At 49.1% G+C, this 27,703-nt stretch overlaps 1 protein-coding gene across 2 annotated transcripts in view; it reads left to right on the plus strand.

Moving 5' to 3' along the window:
- Window positions 1-27,703, plus strand: part of shank3a (SH3 and multiple ankyrin repeat domains 3a) — a 176,202-nt gene that overhangs the window by 111,567 nt on the left and 36,932 nt on the right. For both annotated transcript variants that reach the window (XM_076049282.1, XM_076049283.1), the window contains exons 9-13: window positions 765-842; window positions 1,282-1,348; window positions 2,059-2,288; window positions 2,898-3,067; window positions 12,085-12,275. In XM_076049282.1, the coding sequence (XP_075905397.1) occupies window positions 765-842; window positions 1,282-1,348; window positions 2,059-2,288; window positions 2,898-3,067; window positions 12,085-12,275 (736 nt within the window). The remainder of the gene's footprint in view (window positions 1-764; window positions 843-1,281; window positions 1,349-2,058; window positions 2,289-2,897; window positions 3,068-12,084; window positions 12,276-27,703) is intronic.

The raw sequence follows: 27,703 nt of genomic DNA on the forward strand, positions 1-27,703 counted from the left end.
CCGTCGGCCCGAGCCCGGCCCGCCGACACACGGCCGTGTCGCTCAATCTACAATTGGGTTGCTGCGTTGCCGCAGGGCGCCGCGCTCCGCTTTCCTGTTTTGTTGTCGTGCTCGCAAACAAACGACGGCAACGCTGTCAAAGGCAGGAGAGCGAGCGCACGGAGCGCATGAATGATTGATGGCGGCCGCCGTGTCTCCGCCGGCGCTTCTTTACATGTTCTCTGCTTTGGTAACCGCATTGGTTCCGTCCATTAAAAAGACAAAAACCAATGCTTTTCACTTTCTTGCTTCATTAGTCAGTTGACCGTCAATCGGACGAAAAACTGAGGAGCAATTCAATAAATGCATAACATGCAAGCTGCTCATAGTGCAGCACATTTATTGGAAAGAAATCAGAATATGTCTTCATGTCATTGGATTACACCAGAATAATAATAATGATATGATAACACTGTAAACACTGTTTTACATTTATTCAGATTTTTTTTTCTTCCCAGAATTGTTTGCCATTTGTTTGTCTGTCCTTTTGCAAACGCACTCATGTGTCTCCTTACATTTGCAGGAGTCTTTCTTTTCGCAGCGACTGCTACACAGTCAAACACCGTCACAGTTATTTATTCATATTTGTCGAGGGAAAAGGAATAAAACTGTCAGTCGTCAGTGTTGTGTCTTCATCTGTGCGTGTTTCAGGTGTTTGTGTTTCCAAGGAGGCTGAGCGCTGGGTCCAAACTCACTGCGTCTTCTCTCTCCTTGCTGTCGTGCAGGATAGCTGTGCACGGGTTCTGCTGTTCCGAGGAGCCAATAAAGAAATCAAGAACTACAACAGCCAGACTGCTTTTCAGGTGATTTTTCCAGGTGTCTTGACACAATGTCGTCTTTTCATGCTTTCCATCCTCAGCCTATCAAAGCTCAATCAGTCTTGCGAGGTTGCTCTGTTTAGTTTTTAACGACGGCTCAATGAGTTTCTCCCCCAGTTTATTTGCTGTTCTGAGTCCAGCCAGCGTGCCCTGCGCAAACTTCTCTGATTCATCTGCAGCTGATCCTGGCACTGACTGCCAAAGCCAAGTGGAATAATGTGTTCTTGCGCAAACTATTGTTGGTCTGCCCAGAACAACTGGCACTCAGCAAAATGACAAGTGTGACGCTACAAAAACCTTTTAAATAAAATCAGAAGGAAAACATTCACCGTTGTGTTTTGTGGGAAAATGTTTTTTTTCATCAATTATTTTGCGGTCTTTTTTTTTTTTTTTTTAATTTTCCTCTTCCTCTCTGCGCCCCCAGGTGGCCATCATAGCTGGAAACTTTGATCTGGCTGAAATTATAAAGGTCCACAAAGCATCGGATGTTGGTAAGTTTACAGCAGCTACAAAAGCCGAAATCACTTTGTTGTTTTAATATTTTACGTTTGTATTACTGAGAGTCTTTTACTCTAAAATAAATGAAGTCCTGAAGTCAGGACTATTAAAAAAAATAAAACTAGTGGCTGGTTTCCTGTGAAGGTGTCTTACAGTCTCACGTCTGTATGGAGTGAACTTGAAGGAAAACTCTGCCATCTAGTGTGCAGCAGGTATAATGCCGGCTTTCTTATTACGCAGAGCGTTAGAGAGATGTGCCATTATACAAATTGCCAATAAATGAAGTGCAAATAGAAAAAGTGGAAGAATGTGTCCTGTTTGAACTGTGTCATAACGGCTTCCTTTAATCACTTCCAAACTACCACTAATCAAACTGCTGCTTCCATTCTGTTAGCGAGCTTCCACCAACTTGTAAATTAAAAACATATTGCAAAAAATAAATAATGATTGTTGGTGCTGTTCAATTACTTAAAATAATGATAACAGCTTCCACTTTGCTGTGTTACTACACAATCCATTTGTAATCTGAGCCGTGTGTGTTCACACTTTACAGCTGAAATATTTTCATAGTCACATCGTTCTGTGTTTCCTAATTTTATGTATTGCATATTGGCTGGTGAATCGCATGTTTAATGTATTTATCCTGTAGGTGGACGCCGTCTAATAAGGAGCTGTCAACTAATTACACTGACTTTGCTTCCAGTTCCTTTCAGGGAGACCCCCTCCTACGCCAACCGCCGACGTGTGATCCCTGGCACCCTGCCCTCGCCTCGGTCCTTGCTCCGCTCCGCCAGCGACAACAACTTGAATGGAGATCACGAGCACATCCACAGCCCGACCCCTCGAGAGATCCGAGGTCGGCAGGGTCACTCCCCCGTCCCCTCGCTGCGCAGCCTGCCGGCTCTGGGCCAGCAGCACAGCAGCCTGGGAGAGGTGGGTCGGGGATTCACGGACTTCCTTATCAAATTTTTATGAACGTTTAGGCAGCGTTACACATCCTAAAGAATCCATAATGCTTTCAAAAGCTGTGTGACAACAGACAGTTGTGGCACTGATACCCCCTGCAGGCCAATGACAGTTCAGCAAACAGAGGGCGTAATATCATTTTCATTTCAGTTAGTATTATTTTTGTTTACATGTAATTAACCCCATAAGACTCAAACTGCTCCGCAGTTGAAATGGACCCTTGTCATATAGATTGCAAGAATTTCATATTTGGAAGCCATCCCTTTGTGATGTCACAAAGACCACTGATGGCTCACTAGGTTAGTGACAACACCTGCAGCCAGCTGTCTATTCTGACTCAGCTGTAAACCGAAGGCTAAATACACCGTTTTCTTCATCTTGTCAAACTTCTCCACTGAAGCTCAGAACAAAATGGAGAGAAAAAAAAAATCAGCTTTGTCTCTTTCAGAAGTTCAGTGTGTTTGTTTGCTTTGGTTTGTCCTCCACCGTGTTCAGTCCTCTCAGTCCTTGTGGCTGCGACCACAGCGGCAGCTCTGCCTAACACGTGCTTGCGTGTGTCCTTCTGCTGTGTGTCAGAGCCGTCACGGAGACGTCCCTGACAGCAGCCTCCAGAGCACCGGCAGCTCCAGGTCCTCGCACTCCCGCTCGCCCTCGCTGCATCACATGCACGAGGACGACAAGCCGGTTCCCCGGAGGTCCCACAGTCACGGCTACCCCTACGGACACGGCCACCGAGGAAGACTCAGGTCAGTCCAGGTCTCACTGCACAGGCACCTATTGCATTATTTACTTAGTCTGGAGCGGGGCGGGTGGGGGGGGGGGGGGGGGGGGGGCGCTGCTTGACTGGGGACAGAGGGGGGTAGTGGAGCAGCAGCAGATGGATGGATGGATGGTGAGCCACCTCATAGGAGGAAACAATACATCATGGGATATGGAGAAACCATGTTGCTTTATGAATTCGAGCAACATCAGTGTGTTTGAAGCCCCACAGCGTTTCCCTCTTCCTTGAAATGACTCTGAAAACACTGCAAACATGGAGGAAACACAGCTGTTTGATGACTTAAATACTATTAAGATAATTTTTTCAAGTTTGGCTTAAGGGCCAGATTAAAAAGCTTAGTCGGGCTGGGTATGGTCCCCAAGCCATAGTTTGCCCATACCTGACTTAGAGGGAGATTTTCCCAGTAAACGAGCTTCTCCACAATCCTTTGCTCTTCCTGGCTCTGTTTTGGCATCTCATCCTTGTCAGTGGTTCATCACGGGCCATTGCGCCGCAGTTACAGTACAAAAAAACTCTTTTAAAAAAATTGCAGTGTGTTTAGTGTGAATCCCTCCTTTAGCTTCAGTCATCAGGCAGCATCGCGCTCGGCGGCGCTCTGCTCCTCTGCTGTTTACTCCTGGTAATAAACACCACACAGCATCAGTCAGAGCAAAGTCTTGTTTAATTTCCTCTCAGCCGTCGAGTCCCCGGCCATATGGAGGTCTGTTTCCTGTGAACACGCTTTCCAAACCTGATAGAGCTGTTTATAAAAAAACAACAACAACAACAACTGCGAACCAGAAATGAAAGCGTCATGTAAATCAGAGCCATAAAAAAGAAGGAAAAATCGCATCCGACCTCTGATCCTCTAGTCGCTAGGCGAAGGCGCTCGGCGGCCCTGGGCTGCTGTCAGAAGACGGTGACAGGCAGGAGGTAAATGCTGCGTGTCAGCCGTCATGTATGAGGCACGGCGGCGGCTCTGTGTTTGTGTTTGTGTTGAACGGCGACGTATGTACGAGCAAATTGCCAAAGCGTCTGGGCCACGTGTCCTGGAGCCGTGCAGAGATGAGACAGATGGACACGGCTAATAATGATCACCATGGGGACCCCACTGAAGGCTGCCAAGCTGGGAGTGTGTGTGTGTGTGTGTCTGTGTATCATGTTTGCATGCAGAGGTAGAGAGCGAGAGACCGTGGATGCAGCCGTGAGTTATAAATAGAACAGAATAGAATAGATGTACTTTACTGAGCCCAGCTTGGGCAACCTAGCCTGTTGCAGCACTGAAAACAATACAAAAATTAAACTATACAGTAATTACAGCAATTACAAGAAATAGTCAAGTGAATCTAGATACAACAAACAAACAATAGCAGATGTGCAAAACGACAGTCGATTGTGCAGAGGCAGAATAAATAACATCCATTTATTTCATTTCTGTTATTGGGCTCCAAGCAGCAGGCCACTGCGTCCAGGCGTTGATACTGGGACTGTTAAGAATCAAGCCATTATTGATTCATTGCCCATTAAGAATTTAAGCGATTCTTTTTTTTTTTTTTTTACACAGGTTTTTTTGTTAAATGGCCTGGTGTGTACCTGTATACCTCAAACAAGTTACTGTCAAACAACTTTAAAAAGAAAAAGTTGGAATGTGACCCATTAGAAGTCAACGTAGAGTCAGAGGATGAATGTTGAGGGTGTTTCTAATGTTCCCTAATGTAAAAATGGGACATTGGAGCCTCAACATTACTGAAGGGTTAAATAATTTCTTCCTTGCACATTTTTCATTGTGAAATTTAGGCTCTCAGGAAAAATCACCGCTTATCAATGAATTGTTAATCAATGGATAAGGTCAATCAACTAGCAATGAATGAATGAATGAATGGATAATTAGCATCCTTGCTTGATACGCTGCTGGCACTGAGGCTGCAGTGTGGTGGAGAAGTTCCCCAGGCCCAGGTCCCTTCATCCAGGAGACCTGCTGCACCTTCCAACACCAGGAAGAACAGGAAAACTCTGATCTCACCAGCGAGCTCCGTCTGGCAGGAAGCAACCAAGGTGACGTTTGGTTTGTTAGGCTTTTCGTGGGCAGCACACGTCAGGGCCAGTTGACACACCTACTGCAGAAGCCCTAATAGATTCCTGGGCGCCGCGCACACAGCGGCGTGCAGTGTTGGAGTGATAGGGTTTGATGTCTGACAGGGGAATTGCATTACAGACGCAGCTCCAGCAGCACTGCCCTCCCCCTCTAATACTCTGCTGTCACTTTAGTCCACATATCAAACACGCTCTCCCAGACACATACACACACACACGATCACATCCTGTCGTCTTCACGCAGTTTATCTCTTGGTTTTGTTGCGACGAAGCTCCCAGGCCATTTTATTAAAAAGCGGTAACGTGTTAATCAGCGACGTACAAACTTCTGCTTCAGCTGCTGTCACTAATATCCACTGATACCAAACAATCAGGGGTCTCTGTCACATAAAAAGTAGAAACCTTTTTTCCAGATATTGTGCATGGATTCGTTTTTCTCCTGGCGAGGTGCTGGCGTTACTAAAGAGACAAATATAGAAAGAGAGAAAAGTTTGATGTGTTGTTATTGGATTAGTCAAACAGACGAGGCTAACTGGCTCCAGCATTGGTGTTTGTTTGAAAGCCTTGAACTCCTTGAACGTGAAGGTTGTGTGGGTTTGTTTGGCCGCAGTGTCTTGATGTCACCTTAGGGACACAACTGTCTGCTGCTGCTGCTGCTGCTGCTGCTGCTGCCGCCGCCGCCGCTGCTGCCGCCGCTGCTGCCGCCGCTGCTGCCGCTCTCCAAATTCAACAGCACCAGACGCGTCATTTGGCTGGGTGGCCTCCGGCTCATCGCTCCAGAAAGGCCTTTGTGTGACTGTGAGCGCCCCCTTGAGGAACGATACCCTTTAGACTGGCAGCTGAGGGGAAACACATGTCAGCCTTATCTCATCTCATCTTTTTTCTACCCTCACAAAGTGACACATTTGCTCTGCGTTAGAGGTGCTGCTCTGTGTGACAGCTCCCATGTGTTGAGTTCTGACCCGGCCTGATGTCAATCAGCCTGGACCGTCCTCCAAGTCAGTGTGAAGTCTGACCCAGTGCACAAATCGTGTCCTAATCAAAGAGTACATTCATTTTTTTAACAGCAGGTGTTTTTCACTGCTAAGTGCAATGGCCTGCATGATGTTCCAGAGACCACAGGTTGAAACAGTCAACAAGGGTAGCAGCCATTAAGAAACATTAAGAAAGAATCTTGTCTTGTCGCCAGTAAGTGGAAATCTCAGTTTGCTTGACTCAGCTGGATTTGTTTTGGTTGCATCTCCTGATACAAGCAACCCCAGCAGCTAACAGGCAGCAGCGTCTTCCCCATGTCCAGTGCTTGGACTCCAGCAGCATTGACCAAGAGTCAATCCAGCCGCGTCCTCCTCTGGTTTCATCACACGTTGCCCTAAATAGCAACAGCAGAGCCTGATTCTCCAGACACCAGTGTTCTCCAAAAGTGGAGATTTACTGTGTTCACTGTGTCCTGACCGGAACGGCAGTGGGACTTGTGATCTGATTCATCATCACTGTGCAAATAATAAAGTGAAGTGTATCGGAGGAAAAAATCCCAAATAAATAGAGCAGCCAGAGTCATAGAGAGAGAGAGACTGCCCTTGAATACTTTCCCTCCCCTCCTCTCTCTCTCTCTCTCTCTCTCTCTCTCTCTCTCTCTCTGTCTCTCTCACTCACCCTCTCTGACCTTCCGTTTATGCCCATGGAAACTTTCGAGGCATTATGGCTACCAGGGGAGTGTGAAATTAGCTTGGCCGGTCAACAGCCTGGCCGTCGGCAGACTCTAGCACCTTCCTGCGGTACCTCGCCGTCACAGCGAGGGGGCGGGAGGGGGAGCTGCCAGGGCTCACAATCACCGTCTGACACCAGGAAGTTCAGGAAGGGAGGAAAACAGGAGGGAACAGTGGCAGATTTCGGAGGAGGGTCACAAAAGGAAAGTGACGACGGACGACAGTGACGAGCCTTGACAGGGCGATGAAGTGATAATACGATGAAGGGCATTATGTTGAGAACAGAGGTGAAATGGCTGCTGCTCATTATGCTTTGCTTCACTCTTCAGCAGGACTTTGTCTCAGCCGCGTCGGCGTGAGAAGTCGTGACTGTGCGCTGTGTAATTCAGCGGCTGATTGTTAGTCTGGGTTCGGCACTGAAGCTTTCATACAGCCGTCACACACGAATCGTGACCTCCCACGTTGAGTTTTAGTTTTTTTTTTTTTTTTTCCTGAAGAAGAAGCCAAAGACTGATGTATTAACACGTCTCTCCAACTTCTTTGTCATTGTTTGAAGGGAACATGTTCACATTGTGCTTTCAAGTGGAGAATTATTACAGCAGTGTGAGCACTCGCTTATTTTCTTTTCATTCCAGTCAGACACACTGGAACTATTATCAACAATTGATTCTTTAAAAAAAAAAGAGAGGTAGATGTTTAGCCCTCTGTTTACAGCCTCCTGTCTAAATGTTCAACTTCAGGGTTCTGTTTAAACTGGTTCTTTACTCTGCTATTTTTCATCTCAAAGTGCTAACTTATCTTTTTTTCCAATTGATGACGACATACTTTCCAAGAGTGTGATTGTCATCAGATGATGGAAGGAAGGAAGTAAGCCATTTCACTCTTTGTTCTCCTTGCCTCTTTCTCACCCTGCATCCCTCACTCTCTTTTGCATCAGTCACACCAGTGGCTGTTTGGTGTGTAGATTATCCACGGTGTCTTAGCGCAGCCAAAAGGCTGAGGTACTCAGACATGAAAGGAGGCCAGGAGAGCAGGAGGAGGACGGAGAGATAAGGAGTCGGCCTGGCTTTTTTTCCCTTGTTTGTTTGTTTTTAAAGAAGTGCACGGTGACGTTGGTGTGTGCACGTTCTGTTTCTCTGCACTCTAACACACCGGCTCCAAACCCTAAACACCCTGTGATATTTTGGGCCGCTTATTCCTGCCAAAGACAGGAGGCGATGACCTTCTTAGCAGCCGCGTGCCTCTCTGCCAGATCCGCTGTGTTTGGCCTGCAGTGCCGTGTGCTTGAACACTCGGCTTCCTCTCAATATGCAAGTTGCTGACCTCAGGCCTGAAGGGGGCAGACCAGAGACCCTGAGAAGGAAAAACATTTTGACTTCTGTGAAAATGTTGAACACTGTTTCCTCTGGTCCACCAGAGGGCAACGCTCTGATAAGCAGATCTCATTAGCTTTAGCTTAGCGTTAGCACTGTCGACGTTGTGTAGAAAACTACCACCGCCATCATTGTTGGGTCATTGAAGCAACTCTCACCTCAAGCTGAATATCTCCTGTGTTTAAACACACTCTAAAGTGTGTAGTACTGGAGAAGACCTGGTGACTCTGCAGCACTGCAGCCTGATTTTGCAACCGAGGAGACGAGAGTTTTTATCTTGCGTCGCTCCACTCCCTCCATCAAAGTCATATTGGTGTGATCCAAGCACTCACACAACTGTGGCTACACGCGTAACCTTATTTTTATTAATCCCATGCAGATTCTAGAATAGAATTTAGCTGCTTCTTTTCCATTTCCTTTCTTGGTGTTTGGTGCTGGAAGAACGGTGCTCACTCATAGCCAGAGATCTTCTATTGTGTTCTGTGGACATTGGCTCCCTTCTAGTTCATCAAACCAAAGAGGATATTTGCAGACGCGCGTGACTCAAGTTCATCTTTCGCACTCAAGACGATTATGCAAATATCTGGATGAGTTTGCCGATGTGTCATGTGCCCCCCTGTCCCCCCCCGCCACAAGCTGATGTGGCGTCGGAGTTCCGCTGTTCACGCTAATGGATCTTTGTTCTAATTGTGCTAAATAGTAAAGTCGCTGGCCAACAGGCAGAAAACGACCCCCCCCCCCCTCCCGCCTCTAATATTCATGGACACCCCCAGAGCGGGCAAATAAGAAGGGGAGGGCACATTGACTCCATTCAAGTGCAGCAAAGCAAGGACACGCTGATGATGATTACCATGCAGTGTGCTGCTGATTATGACTCTGTTCACAATGCGCTCATCTCACCTTGGCGAGCCGCCGGCCTATTTGAGGAGAAAAGCCATTTACCTGAGACGGCGAAGCAGTGGAGTGAGGAGACGCTACGGTGGCGCCGCCGAGTCACTAACGACCTCCAGCGGCTCGGCCAATCACCACGAAGTTCAGATCACGCTCTCTGCCATTGTGTCCTTGAGCAAGACTCTTTAGCCACTCTGCCTCGTAGGAGTGTGACTGAATGTTGGGTGGTGGTCAAAGGGCGCCACCTCTGGTGCAGATTGGAAGCCACGCTTCCGTCAGTCTGCCCCAAGGCAGCTGTGGCTACACATGTAGCTTAGCATCACCAGTGTGAATGTGGTGTGAATGAACAGTGGGTTCAATGCAAAGCACTTTGAGTGCCAAGAAAACCGCTATATGAATCCAATCCATTGATATCATTGTCATTATTATAAGGGATGTACTGATACCAGTATCAGTTATCGGTACCGATAACGGTTGAGTACTCCAGTAAGTCCAGTCGTCTGCCGGTCAACTGTCAAAGATTAGCCAGCAAACAGCAGCTCACCTGTCCAGCACCAAGTGCAGCATGGATTTAATAGTCCTGTGATTATGCTACTGGCTCAAAGATCCTTGTAGTTTTGTCACCAACTCCCAGATGGTCAATATTCTGAGGAGGCACCTTGTCCTTTGAAAAGAAGGTGTGAACACACTGAAAACCAGAGTGCTGATGAGAGTTTTCCCTTTCTTTCATTGTAGCCGCCAACAAAGTTAAATTCAAACTGGGCTCACGGAGAATAAAAGGAGATGAAATTTCATTCGACACAAAGTATTCACCAATTCCCTCCCCCTCCTCCTGTGTCGGGGGGGGTCTCTTGGGTCAAAGGTCGTAATGCAGCCACTCAGTGCAGCTGGTGTTTGGATCATGTGGACGAGCTGCAACATTTTGGCAGCACGTGTCCCTTTGATGTAAGCCTGGTATTCCCGCCTGGCCCCGCCCCTCCCGAGCTGCCGCTGCTCGATGGTCTAACGGATGAGACATTAAAATGCGGCAGCCATCCAGTCGGAACGCCGTCAGCGTGTCGGTGTTTCGATGGCAAAGTGGAAAGAGGAGAATGGGCGAGAGAGAGGGAGAGAGAGAGAGAGAGAGAGAGAGAGAGAGAGAGAGAGCGGGAATACCGTGTGTTGATGCTCTGAAGTGATTGACTGTTGCTGTGGGAGACTGGAAGCAGAAGCAGAAGGTGAATTCTAGTTGTTCATTTGTTGGCACATCATGCAATGTCATGCACAGAGTCCATCACAATCACCGAACACACAAATCAGTGGACAATAAATCCTGCACAATAATTCCAGATGCACTGATCCAGCCGTGCGTAGCAAAGGGAAAGAAAGGAGGTGAGAGTGTTGGCGTGTCGCCGGCACCACGTTCCTCCTGCAAGACAGCGGCAGCAGCAGCGTGTGTGAAAGTGCACCAGCGCGTCCGTGCTGCGTGGCACACTTACTTTGCTGAAGGCGGCAGCAGCAGCAGCAGCAGCAGCAGCAGCAGCGAGGCGCCGGCAGTAACTCACCGCTGCGATGGCAAAGCGGTGATGAATGGAGACGAGGCGGAGCTTCGGAGATGCTGTATTAGAATTCACTGCCGGTGAGGGGAGGGAGGGGGAGGCGAGGGAGGGTGAGGAGGGAGGAAGGGAGGGGTGTGTGAAACAAATGTCAAGGAAAGGGGGAAGAAGAAAAAGAAGAAGAAGAAGAAGAAGAAGAAGAAGGAGGGGACAAGGAGGGTAAGATGGAAGTAAGGAAGAGCAGAGGGGAGGGGAGCACACAATTAAAGCAAATGGGCTGGAGCTTCCTTTTTTTTTACCACTTCAGCACACACACACACACACACACACACACACACACACACACACACACACACACACACACACACACACACAGCCTGCAGGCAGCAGGACTTCCATCGCGCTGCAGGACGAGTGTGTTTGTGTTTTTTGCATGCTGGTGGCGGGAGAGGGGGAGGAAGGGGAGGAGGGGGAGAGAAGGGGGAGGGGGGTCGGCTCGGACGCACACGGAAGGCTCGTGGTGCGTGTGTGAGCGAGCCGTCAAAGGGTGAGGGGGGGAGAGAGGAGGGGAGGGGGAGCAGCAGCAGCAGCAGCAGCTGCAGCAGCAGCAGCAGCCGGAGTGAGTGAGTGAGTGAGTGAGTGAGTGAGAGTGAGAGCCAGGAGGAGTGGAGGGGAGAGCAGACGTGGCAGCAGCATTCCCGGGAGAAGAAGCGGGAGTCGGGGAGCAGCTCCTGCCTCTCTCCGCTCCCCCACCCGGAGAAGCCCGGAGCTGCTGCTGCTGCTGCTGCTGCTGCTGCTGCTGCTGCTGCTGGACGGCGGGACTGAGGGGGAATCACGCTGCCGGTTGTTGTTGTTGCAGCTGCGGAGAAGGAGGAGGGGGGGAGGAGGAAGAGGAGGAGGAGGAGGAGGAGGAGGAGGAGGAGGAGGAGGAGCCCAGGGTCGGGATGCATTTTCCCAAACGAGAGGTTGCAGATCAGAGGCGAAGGAGCCGCGGAGGAGACGGAGGCGATGTGAGGGGGACGCAGAGCGACAGAGTGACGGAGTAGCGGCAGGCGAAGCTGGAAGACGGATTGTGTCTCTTCTGCTCGGGGAGGAGGAGGAGGAGGAGGAGGAGGAGGAGGAGGAGGAGCGGCTCGTTCACTCCTCCTCTCGTAAAACTCTCCATGGAAGACTGAGCGGCTGAGTGGTGAGGACGGGCAGCCCCCTCCTCCCCCAGCTCATGCGTCCCTCCCCGCTCGGTGGTCGGGGGGTCCGGGGGCGTCGGCAGGTGGCGGTCCCCTCCCCCTGCCCCTCCCCCTCCCCCCCGGTGCCTCCGGCGCCGCCGCCGGGCGCCATGTCGGTCACGGCGGGCTTCAGCTACCAGCTCCCCGGAGTCACCACAGTAACCTATGTGTTTGTCTACAGCCCCGGCTCGGTGCAGCGAGACCCCAGCCCGCCCCATCACGCCCCGCAGGGGGTGCCGGTGCTGGCGGGCCCCCGCGGGCCCAAGCGCAAACTCTACAGCGCCGTCCCGGGACGCACCTTCATCGTGGTGAAGCCCTACTCACCACAGGGCGAGGGAGAGATCCAGCTCAACCGCGGCGAGAGAGTCAAAGGTAGGCAGCCCACCTTCCTCCTCCTCTCCTTCTTCTCCTCTTCTTCCTCATCCTTCCTCTCCTCTTCCTCCTCCCTGTTCTTCTCCTCTTCCTCTTCCTCGTTCTTCTCCTCATCCTCCTCTTCCTCCTCCTTCTTCTCCTCTCCTTCCTCATCCTTCTTCTCCTCTTCCTCCTCCTCGGTCTTCTCCTTATCCTCCTCTTCCTCCTCCTTCTTCTCCTTCTCTTCTTCCTCATCCTTCTCCTCTTCCTCCTCGTTCTTCTCCTCATCCTCCTCTTCCTCCTCTCCTCCTCCTCCTCGTTCTTCTCCTCATCCTCTTCCTCCTCGTTCTTCTCCTTCTTCTCCCCTTCCTCCTTGTTCTTCTCCTCTTCCTCCTCATCGTTCTTCTCCTCCTTCTCCTCTTCTTCCTCCTCATCCTCCTCCACGTTCTTCTCCTCATCCTCCTCTTCCTCCTCGTTCTTCTCGTTCTTCTCCTCTTCCTCCTTGTTCTTCTCCTCTGTCTCCTCTTCTTCCTCATCCTCCTCGTTCTTCTCCTACTTCTCCTCTTCCTCCTCTTCTTACTCCTCATACTCCTCTTCCTCCTCCTGGGTCATGTGACCACACTCTGCCTGTCTTGCTTTACTCCATGTCTGTTGTTGTTTGTTGTTTGTTGTGTTGACCCATGAGTCAGTGATGTCATCTCTCCACCTGGAAGTCGTCCCACTGTCCATCTTCTGAACGTCTCTTCATTCACTTGGTGTTTATGTGCATTTTCTCCTGCTTTACTACAGCGGCTCAGTGGCTTTGGCTTTACGTGTTTTCTGTGTGTGTGTGTGTGTGTGTGTCTGTGTGCGCGTGCGTGCGTGCGTGTTTGTGTGCGCGTGTGTGTGTGTGCTTTTTTTTGTCTCCATCCATGCTTCACTCCAGACTGTAATGAAGTAGAAGGTAAAGACCGTACAAATCTTCTTCTCCCCCTGCTCCCACCTCCCTCACCAGTGTCTCCTCACTCCTGCAGTCTTTCACTCTCCTGCTCCTGTCTGAGGCCACTGGAGATGCCAGGGCCATCCCAGTGTGTCGCTGTCACTCAGTTGGTTGGTAGGGTGGGAGGAGGGAGGTAAGGTGGGAGGAGTGATAGAGGGAGGGAGGGAGGGACGCCCATTCCAACAGATCTCCTCCCGCATTCACACCAGTCCTGTGCTCCTCTTCCTCTTCCTGCTCCTCCTCCTTCCTCCTCTGTGAACGTGCCACCACCTCCTCTCACCACCTGTCAGCAGGTGCTTCACATTGACCCCTCCCCCCACACCCTCTCACCCTCTCGCCCTCTCACTCTGCGGGCCCACCTCTTCACTGTCATCGCTGCAGATCAGAGGCCACATTGGCTTCATGGATGCAGCAGGTCCTCTTATCCACACACACACACACACACACACACTCGGAGGCTGGCAGTCCAGATTCCGGGTGATTTTGGAATGTCAATGTGTATGTTGTGGAGAGAGAGTCGGGGTGGGGGGGGCCTTGAACTCACTCACTTTTCTTCATCCATCAGACTCGGAGTGATGTGACCTCCACTCCTCCTCCTCCATCTGTCCGCAGACACAACGGAGTGTTTACAACCTCTGCCCAGATGTTTCTGTTTTCTGTCCGTCCGCTGACTTTTGTCTTTTTTACACTCACGCTTTTTCCACCTTGATGTCTGCCAACGTCGCAGCTCTGAAGCTCACGTGCTGTTTTTCTTTCCCCCACATTTCAATCATCCTTGATTCCACACCAGAATATTTTTTTTAGCCCTCTGTTGACAGCCTCCGTGGAAAACCCAGCAGGATGTTATGTGTCAGGAAAATGATAGAAGCTGCTACCGACCTGCTGCTGTCGGCGGTGGAAGAACGTAGTGCTGCAGTTGACTGCATCCCCACGATGATGCAACTTCCTGTCACTGCTGCTTTCTACATTTCCATCCACTCTGCCTCTGCAGAGTGATCATGCAAACATGTGATACCGTCAATGAGCAACATGAGCTCAGCGTGGACATGCAGGCTGCGCTCATTGTCTTCTTCTCTGTCGTCATTGGCTGTCAGTGTGTCAGCATCATGATAACATTAAAACAAACGTGCTCTGTTGAACCGTCTGCATATTTATGGAGGGAAACAGAAATGAGGGGACGTCAGAGGGGCAGACGCACATCTGGATTGCCCTTTGTGACATCATTAGAGGGATTGCCCAGATTGTGTCTTTCTTTTCTCTAGCTACACTGTGGCTAGAAAGCCCTGGTGAAGTCAGTCAGTCAGTCTGCTATGAAGAGTTGGAGTGTCGTCGCTGAGCTTTGACCAGGTGATTCCGGAGCGTCCGACTCTCTTCCCGCTGAGTCGCTGTCTTGCCGGTGGTTTTTGACGGCACAGATGAAATCTTTAACCCCGCCACTAATATTAACACACACTGTGTTTTGCCACTCTTTCATGTTGGCCCCGGCAAACAAGCGCACAGTCGCACGGCTGCCAGCCTGGCGGCTCGGCCAAATCAAACCATCTGGCCTGGTTATGCAACACTGACCACGGTAACCTTTGCCGTGTTGCTCTCGCTCTGCTCCTCGGGCTCTGCCATGCAAACGGGGGAAACTTGAGTCATTTTTCCGCCCATTGGAGAGCTTTCAAAAGGGGGCAACAGTGGATGGAGGTGACATGGATTGTTAAGTCTAATGTCCAAGTTGTCAAATCATCTTTGAAAACAGAGCTTTCGTGTTGGTACGCTGATTTTATTTGATCACTGCCAGACAATTCAGTGTAGTTGTTAAAAGGAATTTTGTGTCCGTCTTCCAGGCAGCAGTGCCATTATGTGGCGGTGTAGCAGGAAGTTGCCAGACTGCAGGGACGGGACAGGCCTTAAAAGCTTTTCCTTGAAGGGATGGATGACCCTTGCTTTGATATATAATGTATTTCATCTCATTTGCATTCATGAATGGTTGAGTTGCTAATAGTCTTGATGGGGAGCTCTGGCAGTGGAGCACAGGGGTGAAGCGGCGAGGAGCAGAACAAAAGCAAAAGGACAAAAGGTTTTTTTGTTTTTTTTTAAGGGAACTACATCAGAAGCACCTGTGCTGACTGGCCTCCTGCAGTCCAGCCCTGAGTCACCATGCCATGGGTTGGTTAGGAAAGCTCTTTTGTTGATGTGAATTGTGGTCATTTTGGACTGTGTGTGCTTTATTGACACTAATTCACTCTTTCACTCACGCCTGATCTTTATTTTTGTTTTTTTGTCTTAACTTAGAAGAGCATCTTTATGACGAGATCAGACTGGGTAACAGTGTTGCAGTTCTTCCCTCTGTCTGTGATTGTGCGTGTTTGTATTTGAGTTGTGTTAGTATTCGTGCTTCTCCACTTATTATTTCACCTAATAGGACAGATTGGTGGCCTGCTGAGGCAGGAGCACCGTCAGATGTGTCACACTGCGCCCTTTAATTGAGCCCATTGATTTTGGGCTATGTGCTAGTAATAAGCAGTAGATTGATGCAGAATCCCAGTCAAGTGTGTGTGTGTGTGTGTGTGTGTGTGTGTGTGTGTGTGTGTGTGTGTGTGTGTGTGTGTATGTTAGCCCTTTTTTATTATTTGCTGTCATTTTGTTTCTTAGTTGCGTGTGAATGCAGATGTGGATGTGATTTTCTCCTGAAGTCATCACGTCTGTGTTTCTTTTTCCTTGTTCTCATGTCAGAACTGGATCAGGAACCAGAGGGTAAATACAGCACAGCATACAGTGAAGAGTCAGAATTAGAAGTGGCCTAGACTACTGTGTTGTCTTGATGTGGTGTTGTGACTAGCAGATGGTGTTTGTTCTCAACAGAAACGTCAAACACAAAGAGCAACAAAATCTTTGTGGAAAATTTCCCAACCCTAATTTTTCAGATGTTTTCTCTGCAGACTGTTCTATGGGATTGTTAGATAACTAACTTAACTTAACTTTGGTGTTTAAGATATGTTTTTAAAACCACAAACCCACAAACTCAGAAAATTATAATACTGTGAAAAGCTTCAGTTTTGTAGCTTCAAAGAGTCCAAAGAATCCAAAACACCTGCAAAAGGGTACCGAGCCTTTAAAAAGTCTGTCCTGTGTTTCCTCAGAAGAGTTCAGACATGGGCAATTATAAAACAACCTTTTCAGGAGATTCTAATTTTCTGCGTAGTACTTTATATCAGTGCTTTGAGAAAAGGGTGTGTAGAGTTTTTGGAACAAGCAATAAAAACTCCTCTGTTCAGCTCTGAAGGGGCAGCGTCACTCTGACATAAATCATGTTTTATCTCACGTCATCTCCAGGGGCTGTGATGATTCATTTTTTCTGCTAGATATTTTAAAGTGAAAACAAGACAAACAAGGATAACCTGGCACAGAAAATGACCTTTTATTAATTCACTCTAGTAGCGAAACCCAAAAACAGATCCATCAGACTTCACCTTTTCATCGCCTTCTTAGCCTTTGTTTTGAAAGAGTTGTTCCAGGTCAAATCAAAGAGCCGACACTGTTTCACGGTGGGTGCGCGGCCTCGGGGCGGGGAGGCGGGGCCACTCAGCGCTTTGATCAGGAGTCGTGTGAGAATGACTGCAAAGTTCCTTCTGCACGCTCAAATAAACTTGTTACTCACGCAGCTGTGCACAGACGGAGCGCAGCTTCCAGCGTTGACTTCCTGTCTCAGCACAAAGATGCACGCACAAGTAGGGCTACTGAACTGTAACACTGGTGTGAAGATTTAAGGAAACTGGGTTAAACAGAAGTCCAAAATAGGTGCTGAAAATTAAAGAAGATAACGATTTCATCAAAAAATCGATAGATGAGTTGCAAACAAAAAGGCGCTCCCTTGTTTCAGGCCTGTATTAACTGCTTTGCTGCTGCTCTGTAGCTCTGGTCATCTGCGATGAGGATGACGACTGGTACGCTGGTGACGATGACGCTGATGAGGCCGATGAAGGTAAAGAGAGAAAACATGTTGCTTTTTTAAAATTTCCAGTACGGAGGATGACAACGTGGTCCTGTCGCTCCACATTGTCGTCCCCCGTTTGCAACATTTAGAGTTAGCGCCTGTAGTGACATGTAGCCGTAGAACGCACCCCCCACCTCCTCCCTCACCCCGCCTTCTGCTGACTTGCTTGGAGGAAAGTGTGAGTTGTCGCTGGGCCGTGGTGTCTCCTTGCTTCCTGAGATCATCAGTGTCTCCAGACAGCCTTCGTCTAGACCAGGAGGGGGCCACTGTTCTGTATCCTGCAGTATCCTGCAGTTGTTGGTAGACCAGGAGGGGGCAACAGTTTGACTGCTGGGCCACAGTGGGTTGTACAATGTGCCAGAGGGGGGTAGCGGAGCAGCAGCAGATGGATGGAGGAGGAAACAAAATAAATAAACATGTTGCTTTAACGTCAATGGAAAATGAAGCAAAGCAAAGTTGCAACCAAATCAGTGTCTTTGAAGCCCCACCAGGGTGTTTAGCTCTTAGAACCATCCAGAACCACCTAGAACCACTCTGTGGATTAAAAAGCTTAACAGGCCGCATATGGCCCCCGAACCGCAGTTTGCCCACGCTGGTCCAGACAAACTGACCCCACTGACGTCCACCGTTTAGTAGGGATGTGGGGGTTGGTCCTTGTTGGGCTCCGCAGGCCGACTGTTAGACTCACCTAATGAGCTCCTTGAGCTGCTCCTCGCCAGCAGCCAGTCTGCCACAGGCTGCCTGATTGTTTGCCGCTGGCGGCAACGGGGATTTTTAAATAAAGCTCTTTTCCTCCCAGACGCTGCCATTTTTTAGCCTCTCTGCGTGCGTCTGTGTTTGATGAGCCCTGAAACAGATCGGCAGCCCTCTGCCGCCATTCCCCTGCTCACCTCTCTCTGTTTGTCCACTACACAAACACACGCACACACACACACACACACACACACACACTCTGATGTAATCGGATCCCATCATCCGGACCCACGTCTCTTCAAAGGCCACTTTCCGTCGCCATGGTAACCACAACAGGGGCTCGTCCCACTGTAACCTGGTCAAGCTTCCTTGCTTCCATGCACGAGTGGTGCAGAGGCAGGTGCCCCCCCCCCCACTCCCCATTTCACCCCAATGTGAAAAAACGACGGCGTCTGTGATTTAAGGCAGGTGGCGGAATGAGAAGCAGGAAGGAGGCCATGCAGCCGCTTCCAAACAAGGTGACACGTTTGAGAGCCGCCGCTTCCGCAGCAGCAAAAGCATTCGTCGCCTGTGACCGTCTCACACACACACACACACACACGCGCACACACGCGCACACCTCCCCGGCGCCATTATAAATCTTGCGGACAGCCGTGAAAATGAAAGTGGAGCGAGTAACGTTGAGATTAGACATTCACAAACATGATTAATGGGGTTTTGGCCGCACCTCCTGTGTGCAGAATATTAACACGGCCATAGGCACTGGAGTATACCTGGACCGCTCACACACACACACACACACACACACACACACACACACACACACACACACACACACACACACACCAGGTCCTCATGGAAAAATCTGGCATCCCACACAGTAGAGCAGCAGTCCTAGCTGCTGGTGTTGTGGTAGTGTGTGAGAAGGCGTGCGGTGGCACAGCTTGTTAGTGACGCTGACACGCCGACCACCTATCAGAGACACGCGTCTGTTCCCCCCTCAGCACTTGATCATCTCCCCAAAAATAGCCATGTTTATACACATGCGTTTGTTATGCACGTGTTAAAGGCAAGTTTTACTGCTGCCACTGGCAGGCAGACAGACACATCGGCTCGTTACCAAGCAACAGGTGCGTCTGCTTCTTAAGTCAAGCACAGTTGTTACTGAGTCAAGAAATATCTGCTTCATATAAAATATACATTTTTTTTTATATAATTAGTACAAATGTTTTATCTTCACATTTAGTCATTTTTTAGCATGTGCTTTTCAGTAGTTTGTGCGTCTGTGTGCTAAGTAGGTGAATTTACACTCCTTCATTTGCAGCTTCCCACAGTGAGTGTTGCTCAAATTAGTTTGACTTCTGTCTGGCAGTTGCTGTGTGTATGTGTGTGTGTGTGTGTGTCGCGCGCGCATGTGTTTGTGTGCATGTGTAATCTGCAGTGTGTGAACATTAGTGTGTGTTTCCCCTCACAACTCAAACAGCATCCTTCAAGTCCTAAGCAGCAGCTGTCAGTTTGCAGCACAGCTATGTTCTTCTGCCCCTAGTGGTGATGGGAGTTTAGTTCAGGACACGATCGGGTCTGAGCAGTTCACCTGTTACTGGTTAGCATCCCTGCGCTCATGTTACTAATATTATGTCTTATATGTGTGTATATATATAGCATGCTGAAAACGTTGAAAACAGCCTTTTGTGATGTCACAAAAGGCTTGTATTGTTCTTCTTGATGAGTAACACCCTTCTCATTCTCAAATATGTTGAAGTTGAAGCGGTGAGTTGTTGCAGCCGGCTGCAAACAGAAGGTTAAAGATGCTGTTTTCCAGAGATCTTAATTGTTTTGGAGAGTTAATTGCGAGTTCATTAAAAGGCTGCTTCACTGAAATCAGGGGTGGAAAAAAAAAAAAGGGAGCATAAGACCAGACCACTGCCCAACCTCCCAGCTGACTGATCCTATGTAATAATATTGGATTTGGGAATTGGAACCATTTATTGACAGACTATCAGTCCTGCAGTTTAGGTCATGTGGGGTTGTTGATGATACTCTTACACTGTCAGATTAAACCTCACTCAGGTTGGAGGGTGAAACCCGTTAGAATCTCCACTGGCCAAAGGATTTTGGCTCTATGAACACTGATAAGGAGTTCAAAGGGAAGCAAAGTGCACAGCCTGTAGATAAACCTGTTTTCTTTTGATGATGATTGATGTCGTACTTTGACCTTCAGGGTCAAATCGTGCACTGGGTTTAAAAGACGTGTGCAGACTCTGCAATGTGCTCCACATGGTCTCATTCTGGACTGAATGCATTGGGCCGGGCTACCTGCTGGACTGCTCAGCTGTGGATAGCAGCCAACCAGAGGTTGTGCGTCCTTCTGATGAACAAAGTTGCTGCCAAGCAAACAGTGTCTCTCTGCACTTGGTGTACAGCTCCTAGAATTCCGGAAACCCTTCTAGAGGCGTTCAAATGTAGAGTCTCCTTGAACTTTGTGAACTTTGTGTCACTGCCCAGTCTGATTTCCTGGTGATGAAGCGAGTCGTGATGGTGGAGGTTGCAAGATGAAGGCAACGTTAGAAGCAGGGCTCTTCCAGAAGTGGCTTTTCAAACTACCAGCCTTAAAAGACAAGATTTTCCTCAATTAACTGATCACCTCAGTCAGTGGTCCTTGGAATAATGATCATGTGTACATCACCCAATAATTGAAAGGCCTTTGGGGGCAGAAATGGAAGTATTAGCAATGTCAGACTTGACTTCTGAGGAGCCATGGAGGAGAAGCAGCTTCCTTGCTGCCGGCAGCTTGCCCCCAGCTCCCCACCGAGCCTCACTAGGCATGACCAAGTGACCAAATAGATGTTTTAATTGCCTGCTTGCATGTGAATGTAGTGAGTGGAGGCAGCAGTGTGGCTGGAGGATGAGTGGAGTCATGTTCCCCAGGAGAAATTAGCCTCCTCACCGTCCACACCCCAGGCCTCTCGCTGCAGCCATCATTCAGCTTCGCTCTTTTTTTCATTTGTAACCTTCCAAGCTCTCGTGTGTGTGTGTGTGTGTGTGTGTGTGTGTGCGTGTGTGTGTGTGTGTGTGTGTGTGTGTGTGTGTGTGTGTGCGCGCGCGCCTACATTCACGTGCATCTGTGCGCTCTCATTATCAATACTGGACTGTGTCACAAGCCTTGTGGCAAGGAGGCTGATGTCACCTCCTGGCTGTCCAATCAGAGTCACAGCAGGGTGCATAGGCCCGCCCCTTTGTGTCCCTGCTCCCTGCTGAAGCAGCCACCTGCTCCACCTCCTCCACCACCTCCACCTGCTCCACCTGCTCCACCTCCTCCACCTGCTCCACCTCCTCCACCTGCTCCTCCTCCTCCACCTGCTCCACCTCCTCCACCTGCTCCTCCTCCTCCACCTGCTCCACCTCCTCCACCTGCTCCTCCTCCTCCACCTGCTCTACCTCCTCCACCTGCTCCACCTCCTCCACCTCCTCCACCTGCTCCTCTTTCCTCCTCATTCCTCCTCTTATTCCGCTTATTTCCGATCTGTGACCTGCACTTGTAACCTCCCCTCTATTGTATGACAGTTTCATGGTACTTTGCTCACTTCGCCCCCTGCTGGCTGCTAGAAGCCTTGCTCAGCTGCTCGATGGATGGACGCGTATCTAAGATGGAGAGCAGGCCAGCACGTGATCTGGCTGCGCTCGTTACGCTGCGTTCATTCATCACGCCGCAAACACAATCACTCGTGTGACTCTGCAGCCGGCCAATCAGAGCAGGCCAGATGCATGACTAACGACTGCACAACAAACGATCTATCACCGATCTATTCACAATCAATGGCTCGGTCAACGGCTCATACATCAGCGCCGACGCTGCCGTTTGTTTTGTCGTTGTTTGCTCTTTGCGAGTATAATCAGGTGCGACGCCGACGCGATTCAGCCACGGCAGGTTTTACAATTCTGTTTGAGTTTGCTCCCGGTTTCCAAGTTTTTATGTCATTTGAGGACAGAGTAAAACAAAAAAAGTAAAGGAGACAGACGGTAACATTAAAGTGGCTCGTTCTATTTGCGGGGCCACCTGAGTGCTGGAAGAGAAGCGGCGACGGAGTGAGAATCACCAGGAGGAAGAGAGGGAACGTCAGCAGGCTCCCCTCAGGTCTGGGCTGAGGAGAGGAGAGGAGGAGGAGGAGAGGAATCCCTCTGAGTCAGCCTCCGGTCCCCCCCCCCCCTCCCCCCTCCCTCACACACACACCACACCACCACCACCTCCTCCCTCCTCCTGCTACTGTAATTTACAACACTTCCGCCCTGATCACCCTCCCCCCTCTGATTTTCCCCCCACCTCCCCCACACTCCAGACTCTTCTGTCATTCATAAAAAACCCTGTTTCTCATTTTGTCTCCCCCCCACCCCCCACCCCGCCGCTCTGCCTCCAGCCTGCTGATTAGTGGAGGACTGCGCCACACGGCTCCTCCTTCCTTCATATCAATACCTGACTCATCATATTTATGGAGGGCACTTCATTTTGCCCTGGACTTCCTCCTTTGGTCCATCTTCTTAAGTGCCCACCCACCTGACACCCTCCCTCCCTCCCTCCCTCTTCCACCTGCAACCTTTCCTTCCTCTCCTCTGTCTTCCTCTTACCTGCTCCTGGTTATATTACAGGCGTATTGTCACGTATTCTAATGGGATCTTGTACTTCCAACATGAAATGACGACCCCACCCCCACCCGCCTTCGTCGCCGCTGGTTTAATAAAGATGCAGCTCGGTTCTGTTACACTGAATTGAACTGAGGTTTAATAAAGAGCGAGAGAGAGATCCAAATCTAATAACAGCCCCACTCTGCTTATTGGAATGCTCTCCGCACTCACCTTCACACACTCCATGCCCCCACTACCCCACACACACACACACACACAGCTACGGGCTGAGAAGGTTTTCTCACTCGCCAGAAAGACCTTAGTCAGCAGCAGCTTTCTTTTTATATTAGACCTGCTGTATATCATGTGCGGACACACACACACACAATAGTGCGGTGCATGCTTCTCAATAAAGCATCAATTCCAATAAATAAAAGAATCTTTTACAAATAGATTAATTCTATTTCATTTAAAAAATGTTCTTCATTGAATTCTTTGTTGATCTTCTTATTGGATCTTTTTGGAAACGGTGTTCAGTATGCACAGTGTGTTTTTTTTGTTTGTTTTTTTTAATTATCATTATGCAATGAGACCTCATCCATGTGCACCATTCCAACAGCAGGGAGCAGCACCAGAACTGTGAAGAGTTGCATCAGTCAGGTTTTGGCTTGTGTTCACACCCAGTCATCAGTGGGTTGGAAGCCCGCTGGCTGGCTGGCTGTGTGGCAGTTATGCTGCAGAGTCGGGAGAGGAGAGAGACGACTCGTAGTTTAAGGCCCCGTCGGGTGACGTCCAGTTTTCCTCTTGATGTGGGATCACAGACAAACACGTGACAGGCAGACACAGCGCGACCGTGGCAATCAAAGAGTTGAGCCGGGATCGACGCTAGTGGCCATATAAGAACCACTCCAAGGAAAACCAAATGACTTTTTTTGCACTGCAATAATACACATTTTTGTATGTGTTTATGGGCAGTATATTAAGCTTTTACCAAATTCAAATTAAGCCAAATTTTCCACTCTGGACCTTTAACAGAGCAACTTTAAACAAAGTGGCTGCAGATGCGACCACTGTGACGCAGCAGGTCGGCGTTCCTGTGCGCCGGCGCTCGGGATGTGAAGTGCGACGTCTGAGCCGACCACATTCCCTCCTTTTAATTTATGAGAGCGTATTCAATGCACAGCCATCCCGGCGCGGCATTTTATGGAAATCACACTGCACTTTTGCCAAGTGTTGTGTGGCTTCCCTCGCTGAATCAGTGTGAGTGCACTGGTGGCACAGAGCCACCGGCCGCCCTCTCAGCACGGCTGCTGCTGCTGCTGCTGCTGCTGCTGCTGCTACCTCTTTTTTTTCCAAAAAAAAAAAAAGGACGCCCGTGTGTAAGTGAGCGCGTCGTGAAAAGTCCTTCATCCCCCGTTTCTGAATGTGTCTGTTTGGCATATTTACAAAAAAAGGACAGCTATAAATGGAAAAATAAAATAAGTGACTCAGCACCTATAGATTCAACTTAACACACACACACACACACACACACACTGACAGGAGCATTGATGCATTTAAGTGCACAGGCAGTGTGTGTGAAGAGTATAAATAGCTCTGCCTTCTCACTCAGGCTATTTTTAAACCAGGAGCTGAGTCTGACTTAACCAAGGGCAAAACACACACACACACACACACACACAGACAGCACCTCTCAGCAGACTTGCTGGACAGTCATGACAGTCTTGTCTTGTGTCTCCTCCATGCTGCTCTGATCTTCCTCCTCTAACTGCTCAGCTCCTCTTTGTGCCTGATGACATTTGCTCTGTCTTTCCTGTGGCCTCTCTGCTGCAATCTGCCTCCTGCTCACACTCACGCACCGTCTGTCCTGCGGCGGTCGTGCCGGAGGCCACGGCAGCAGATGGGAGCAGCAGAAAACTGGACTGCACAGTGTTTGTTTGCATCAGCGTGTTTCCAAGCTGATCACTGGGCAGCTGATGGCACCAGAGGAGCCGACCGGAGCCCCTGCTCCACTCCTGCACCTATAATGTTGTTCTGCACAGTTTGAGCGTGCCTGCGCCGCAACAGTATGACCACACGGCTTCATAGTGGCGCTCAAACACAGCCACATTTTGACAGAGAAATCTTGATAATGACTGAAAATGTAATGTGCGTCAGGTGCCTGAGTGGGCTGTGACTGCTGCGCTGTGTTGTTACAGTTTTGGCCGCTGGTAAGAAGGTTGTGGTTTCAACCAATCACTGCTCTGGAACCTGAAATGCGACAGAAGTCTTGTGTCTGATGCAGGTGTGGTGTAAACTGGGACCAGTGGGCATGGATCTTGTGTTTAAACCCAACTGCTGTCTTGCTCAGGACCTCCTTGCAAAGTCTCTCTAGATCAGGACTGGGCATCCTGTTTGACGGGTGGGCCACAGTGGGTTCTATAATGTGACAGAGGAGGGTAGCGGAGCAGCAGCAGATGGATGGAGTGTTTTGGTGAGTCAACAATACACCATGGGATATGTGGGAAACATGTTGGGGAAGGGGGGGAGGCACTGGTGCGTGTGCATGTCCTCAGATGCACTGCCAGAGTTTCCTGGCCACGCGAGGAAGCCGTGCTCTGCCTTCCTCCTGCCTCACCGTTGTGCTGCTGTTGCCAACACAGCGTCGCCACGGCAACCAACCCTCCCCCGGGAATCAGACGAGTTTGCACGGTTTCCAGTGTTTCCAGTGGCCGGACGGAAACCAAACGCCAGGTTTTTTTTGCGCAGGAGAATTTTCGACACGGGTTCGGTGTTTGAGGTGTCGCTGCGGTGCCACACTGTGCCTGAAGCCACCGCCATGCAGAGACACTGGAGCCCAGTGTGTGTTCACACTCTGCCGAGGAGATGGGACGAGAGACCATCTCTCACTGCTGCGTTACAGGAAAGATTTTAATAGAATAGAATGGACTTTTATTGACATTGTGACATGCACAACAAAAAAAAAAAAATTCTTTGAGAAGTTTATTTGAGAAGGCAAAGGGTTCGTTTGTTTGTAAGTTTTGAGTCGCCATCGATTCGTCCAAAATCCCTCATAGGATGATGGTTAATCTACTAAAGGGGATGAATTTGTGTATTTATTATTGTGTTGCATTTGTTTCTGTCATTTCATCAAGAGTGACTCCACTGTCTTGTAGCTTCCGCTTGATCGAGGGCTTCGGATTCAGGGATTCTTTAGGACGATGTTGCAAAGAGCCCAGATCTCAGTGGGTGTGCTCCAAACCTCGTCAATAAGTCAACAATAATAAGTATATATCTGAAGCACAAGAAGAAGCCAGTAAAATATAATACTGAACTGCTTCCTTTTTACTTCATTTTGGAGTTCTGGTGGAAATAAGCAGCTTACTACTTTACAAATAAGGCGTTCATTTGTTTATTCAATAGATGGATGATCTGAGACGTGAAGGAGCGCTGAGCTGCTGTGGGAATTGATTCTGAGCTCTTCATGTAAATACTGTCGACTCAACGGAGGTTTTCTTCCCTTTTGTTTTATTTAAAGTAGTTTTAATAATTCACTGTTCAACCCAGTGGCTTTAAGTGTTCCTCTTTGTTCTCTGTCTGGAGCCCTGCTGGGGTTTCAACTACAGAACATATGACTACGTAAGGCAATCAACACCTCAGCTGGGTGTAACTTCGCCTCGCCGCAGCATCATAACTAGCTGAGATGATCTCAGCTGTGCCCCTGGAAGCAGTGAGCCGTCGCCCGCTGCTTCGTAATGGCCTTCGCAGGTAAAGCTGTGTGGGCGAGGCGAGGCGCCGCACGTGTTAACGGCAGTTAATACACGGCGCGCGCCTGCATCTAACCATCGGCATCACTGTTGGCTGTTCTGACAGTTGGACAATCATGTTTCCAGCCCATCATTTTGATAAGTCACAAGACAAAGTTTCTGCACACCAAAAAGAATTAAAGCAGGCGCTTCTGCATCTGATTTTATTTTAGTTAGAACATTTTGAAAATTGCTTCCATCCTTTCCTGGAATCTGTTTCTCAAAAGGCTCAAACATGAGAGGGACAAGATGAAGCCTCTTTCCTTCCCCATCCTATTCATCATGTCACAACGTTGTCATGTCTGAGTGGCATCCAGTGGCGGATGGATCAGAGGCCACGCCTCCTTATTCACGTCTGCCCATGGGGTATACGCTGAACTCAGCCCAACACTTCCAGTGCAGTGCAGTGCAGTGCAGACTCAGCCGAGCTGAGAAGACAGGAGGCGAGAGGGAGGAGGAGGAGAGATTGGAGGGTTTAAGCGAGCGATGAAGAGGTGGAGGGGGTGCGTTCCCAGGAGACCACCAGAGTAAAGTTGTCTTAAGCTGAGATCAGAGACGGGGATCAGTGCAGGAATCCGTGAGTCGAGCGTGAGTGTCGCCAATTTTTTTGTTTTTTTTACACAGTGAGGAGTCGCTAAACAGCCATTCACCTCTATTTGGCAGCGATTCTCTCCCAGACGGTGGCAGTCTGAGCAGCCAGAGCTGTGAAAAAGGAAGCGGGAAGTCGGTCGGCATCTCGAGGAAGTAGCTGCAGCGCTGAGATCTCACACATCCATCTGGAAAAGCTCCTGTTAGAATGGGTTTTTCAGCTGAGTATTATTATATACTAAACAGTATAGTATCATTCTTTGCATTCCATTGGTTGCAACTAATTATTTTATATTATATTGTACTGCATAACACTTCCAACAGCCACATCTTCACTGGCCACTTTTTTGATCTTTTTAACTTTGTATTTTGTAAAACTTATATAGCACTTGCCACTTTTTTTTTTTTTAACACTTTCTTTATTCATTGTGGGTACAGTCATGTCGGGCTCTGCCACACCAACATTTCATTGACGTGTCACCTAACATGTGACATAAAGAGTCCTTGAATCTTAATAATCAGCACTGATTGTAGTTTAGGCTGAACTGGACGACGCCTCCTCGTTACTGGAGTGAAGGCTGAGACTGAAGGCTTCTCTTGTCTTCACGGCCGGCTTTGAAAGAATTTAGTCTAAACAACCCGGCCGCAGGGCATGACACGCACCACATGTTGACCCCCATACCAAGAGGCAGCCAGGCATTGCTGCTGACTGACTCAACCAGCAGTAAACCACTCTGGCAGGAATAGATCTGTTCTTTTTTTTTTTTAAATTTGGTTTGAGAAAACGAGAAACCATTCAGCT

Source organism: Nelusetta ayraudi, unplaced genomic scaffold (genome assembly GCF_046127955.1).
Source record: "Nelusetta ayraudi isolate G7.1 ecotype Tasmania unplaced genomic scaffold, CSIRO-AGI_Nayr_v1 ptg000111l, whole genome shotgun sequence".
Lineage (NCBI taxonomy): Eukaryota > Metazoa > Chordata > Actinopteri > Tetraodontiformes > Monacanthidae > Nelusetta > Nelusetta ayraudi.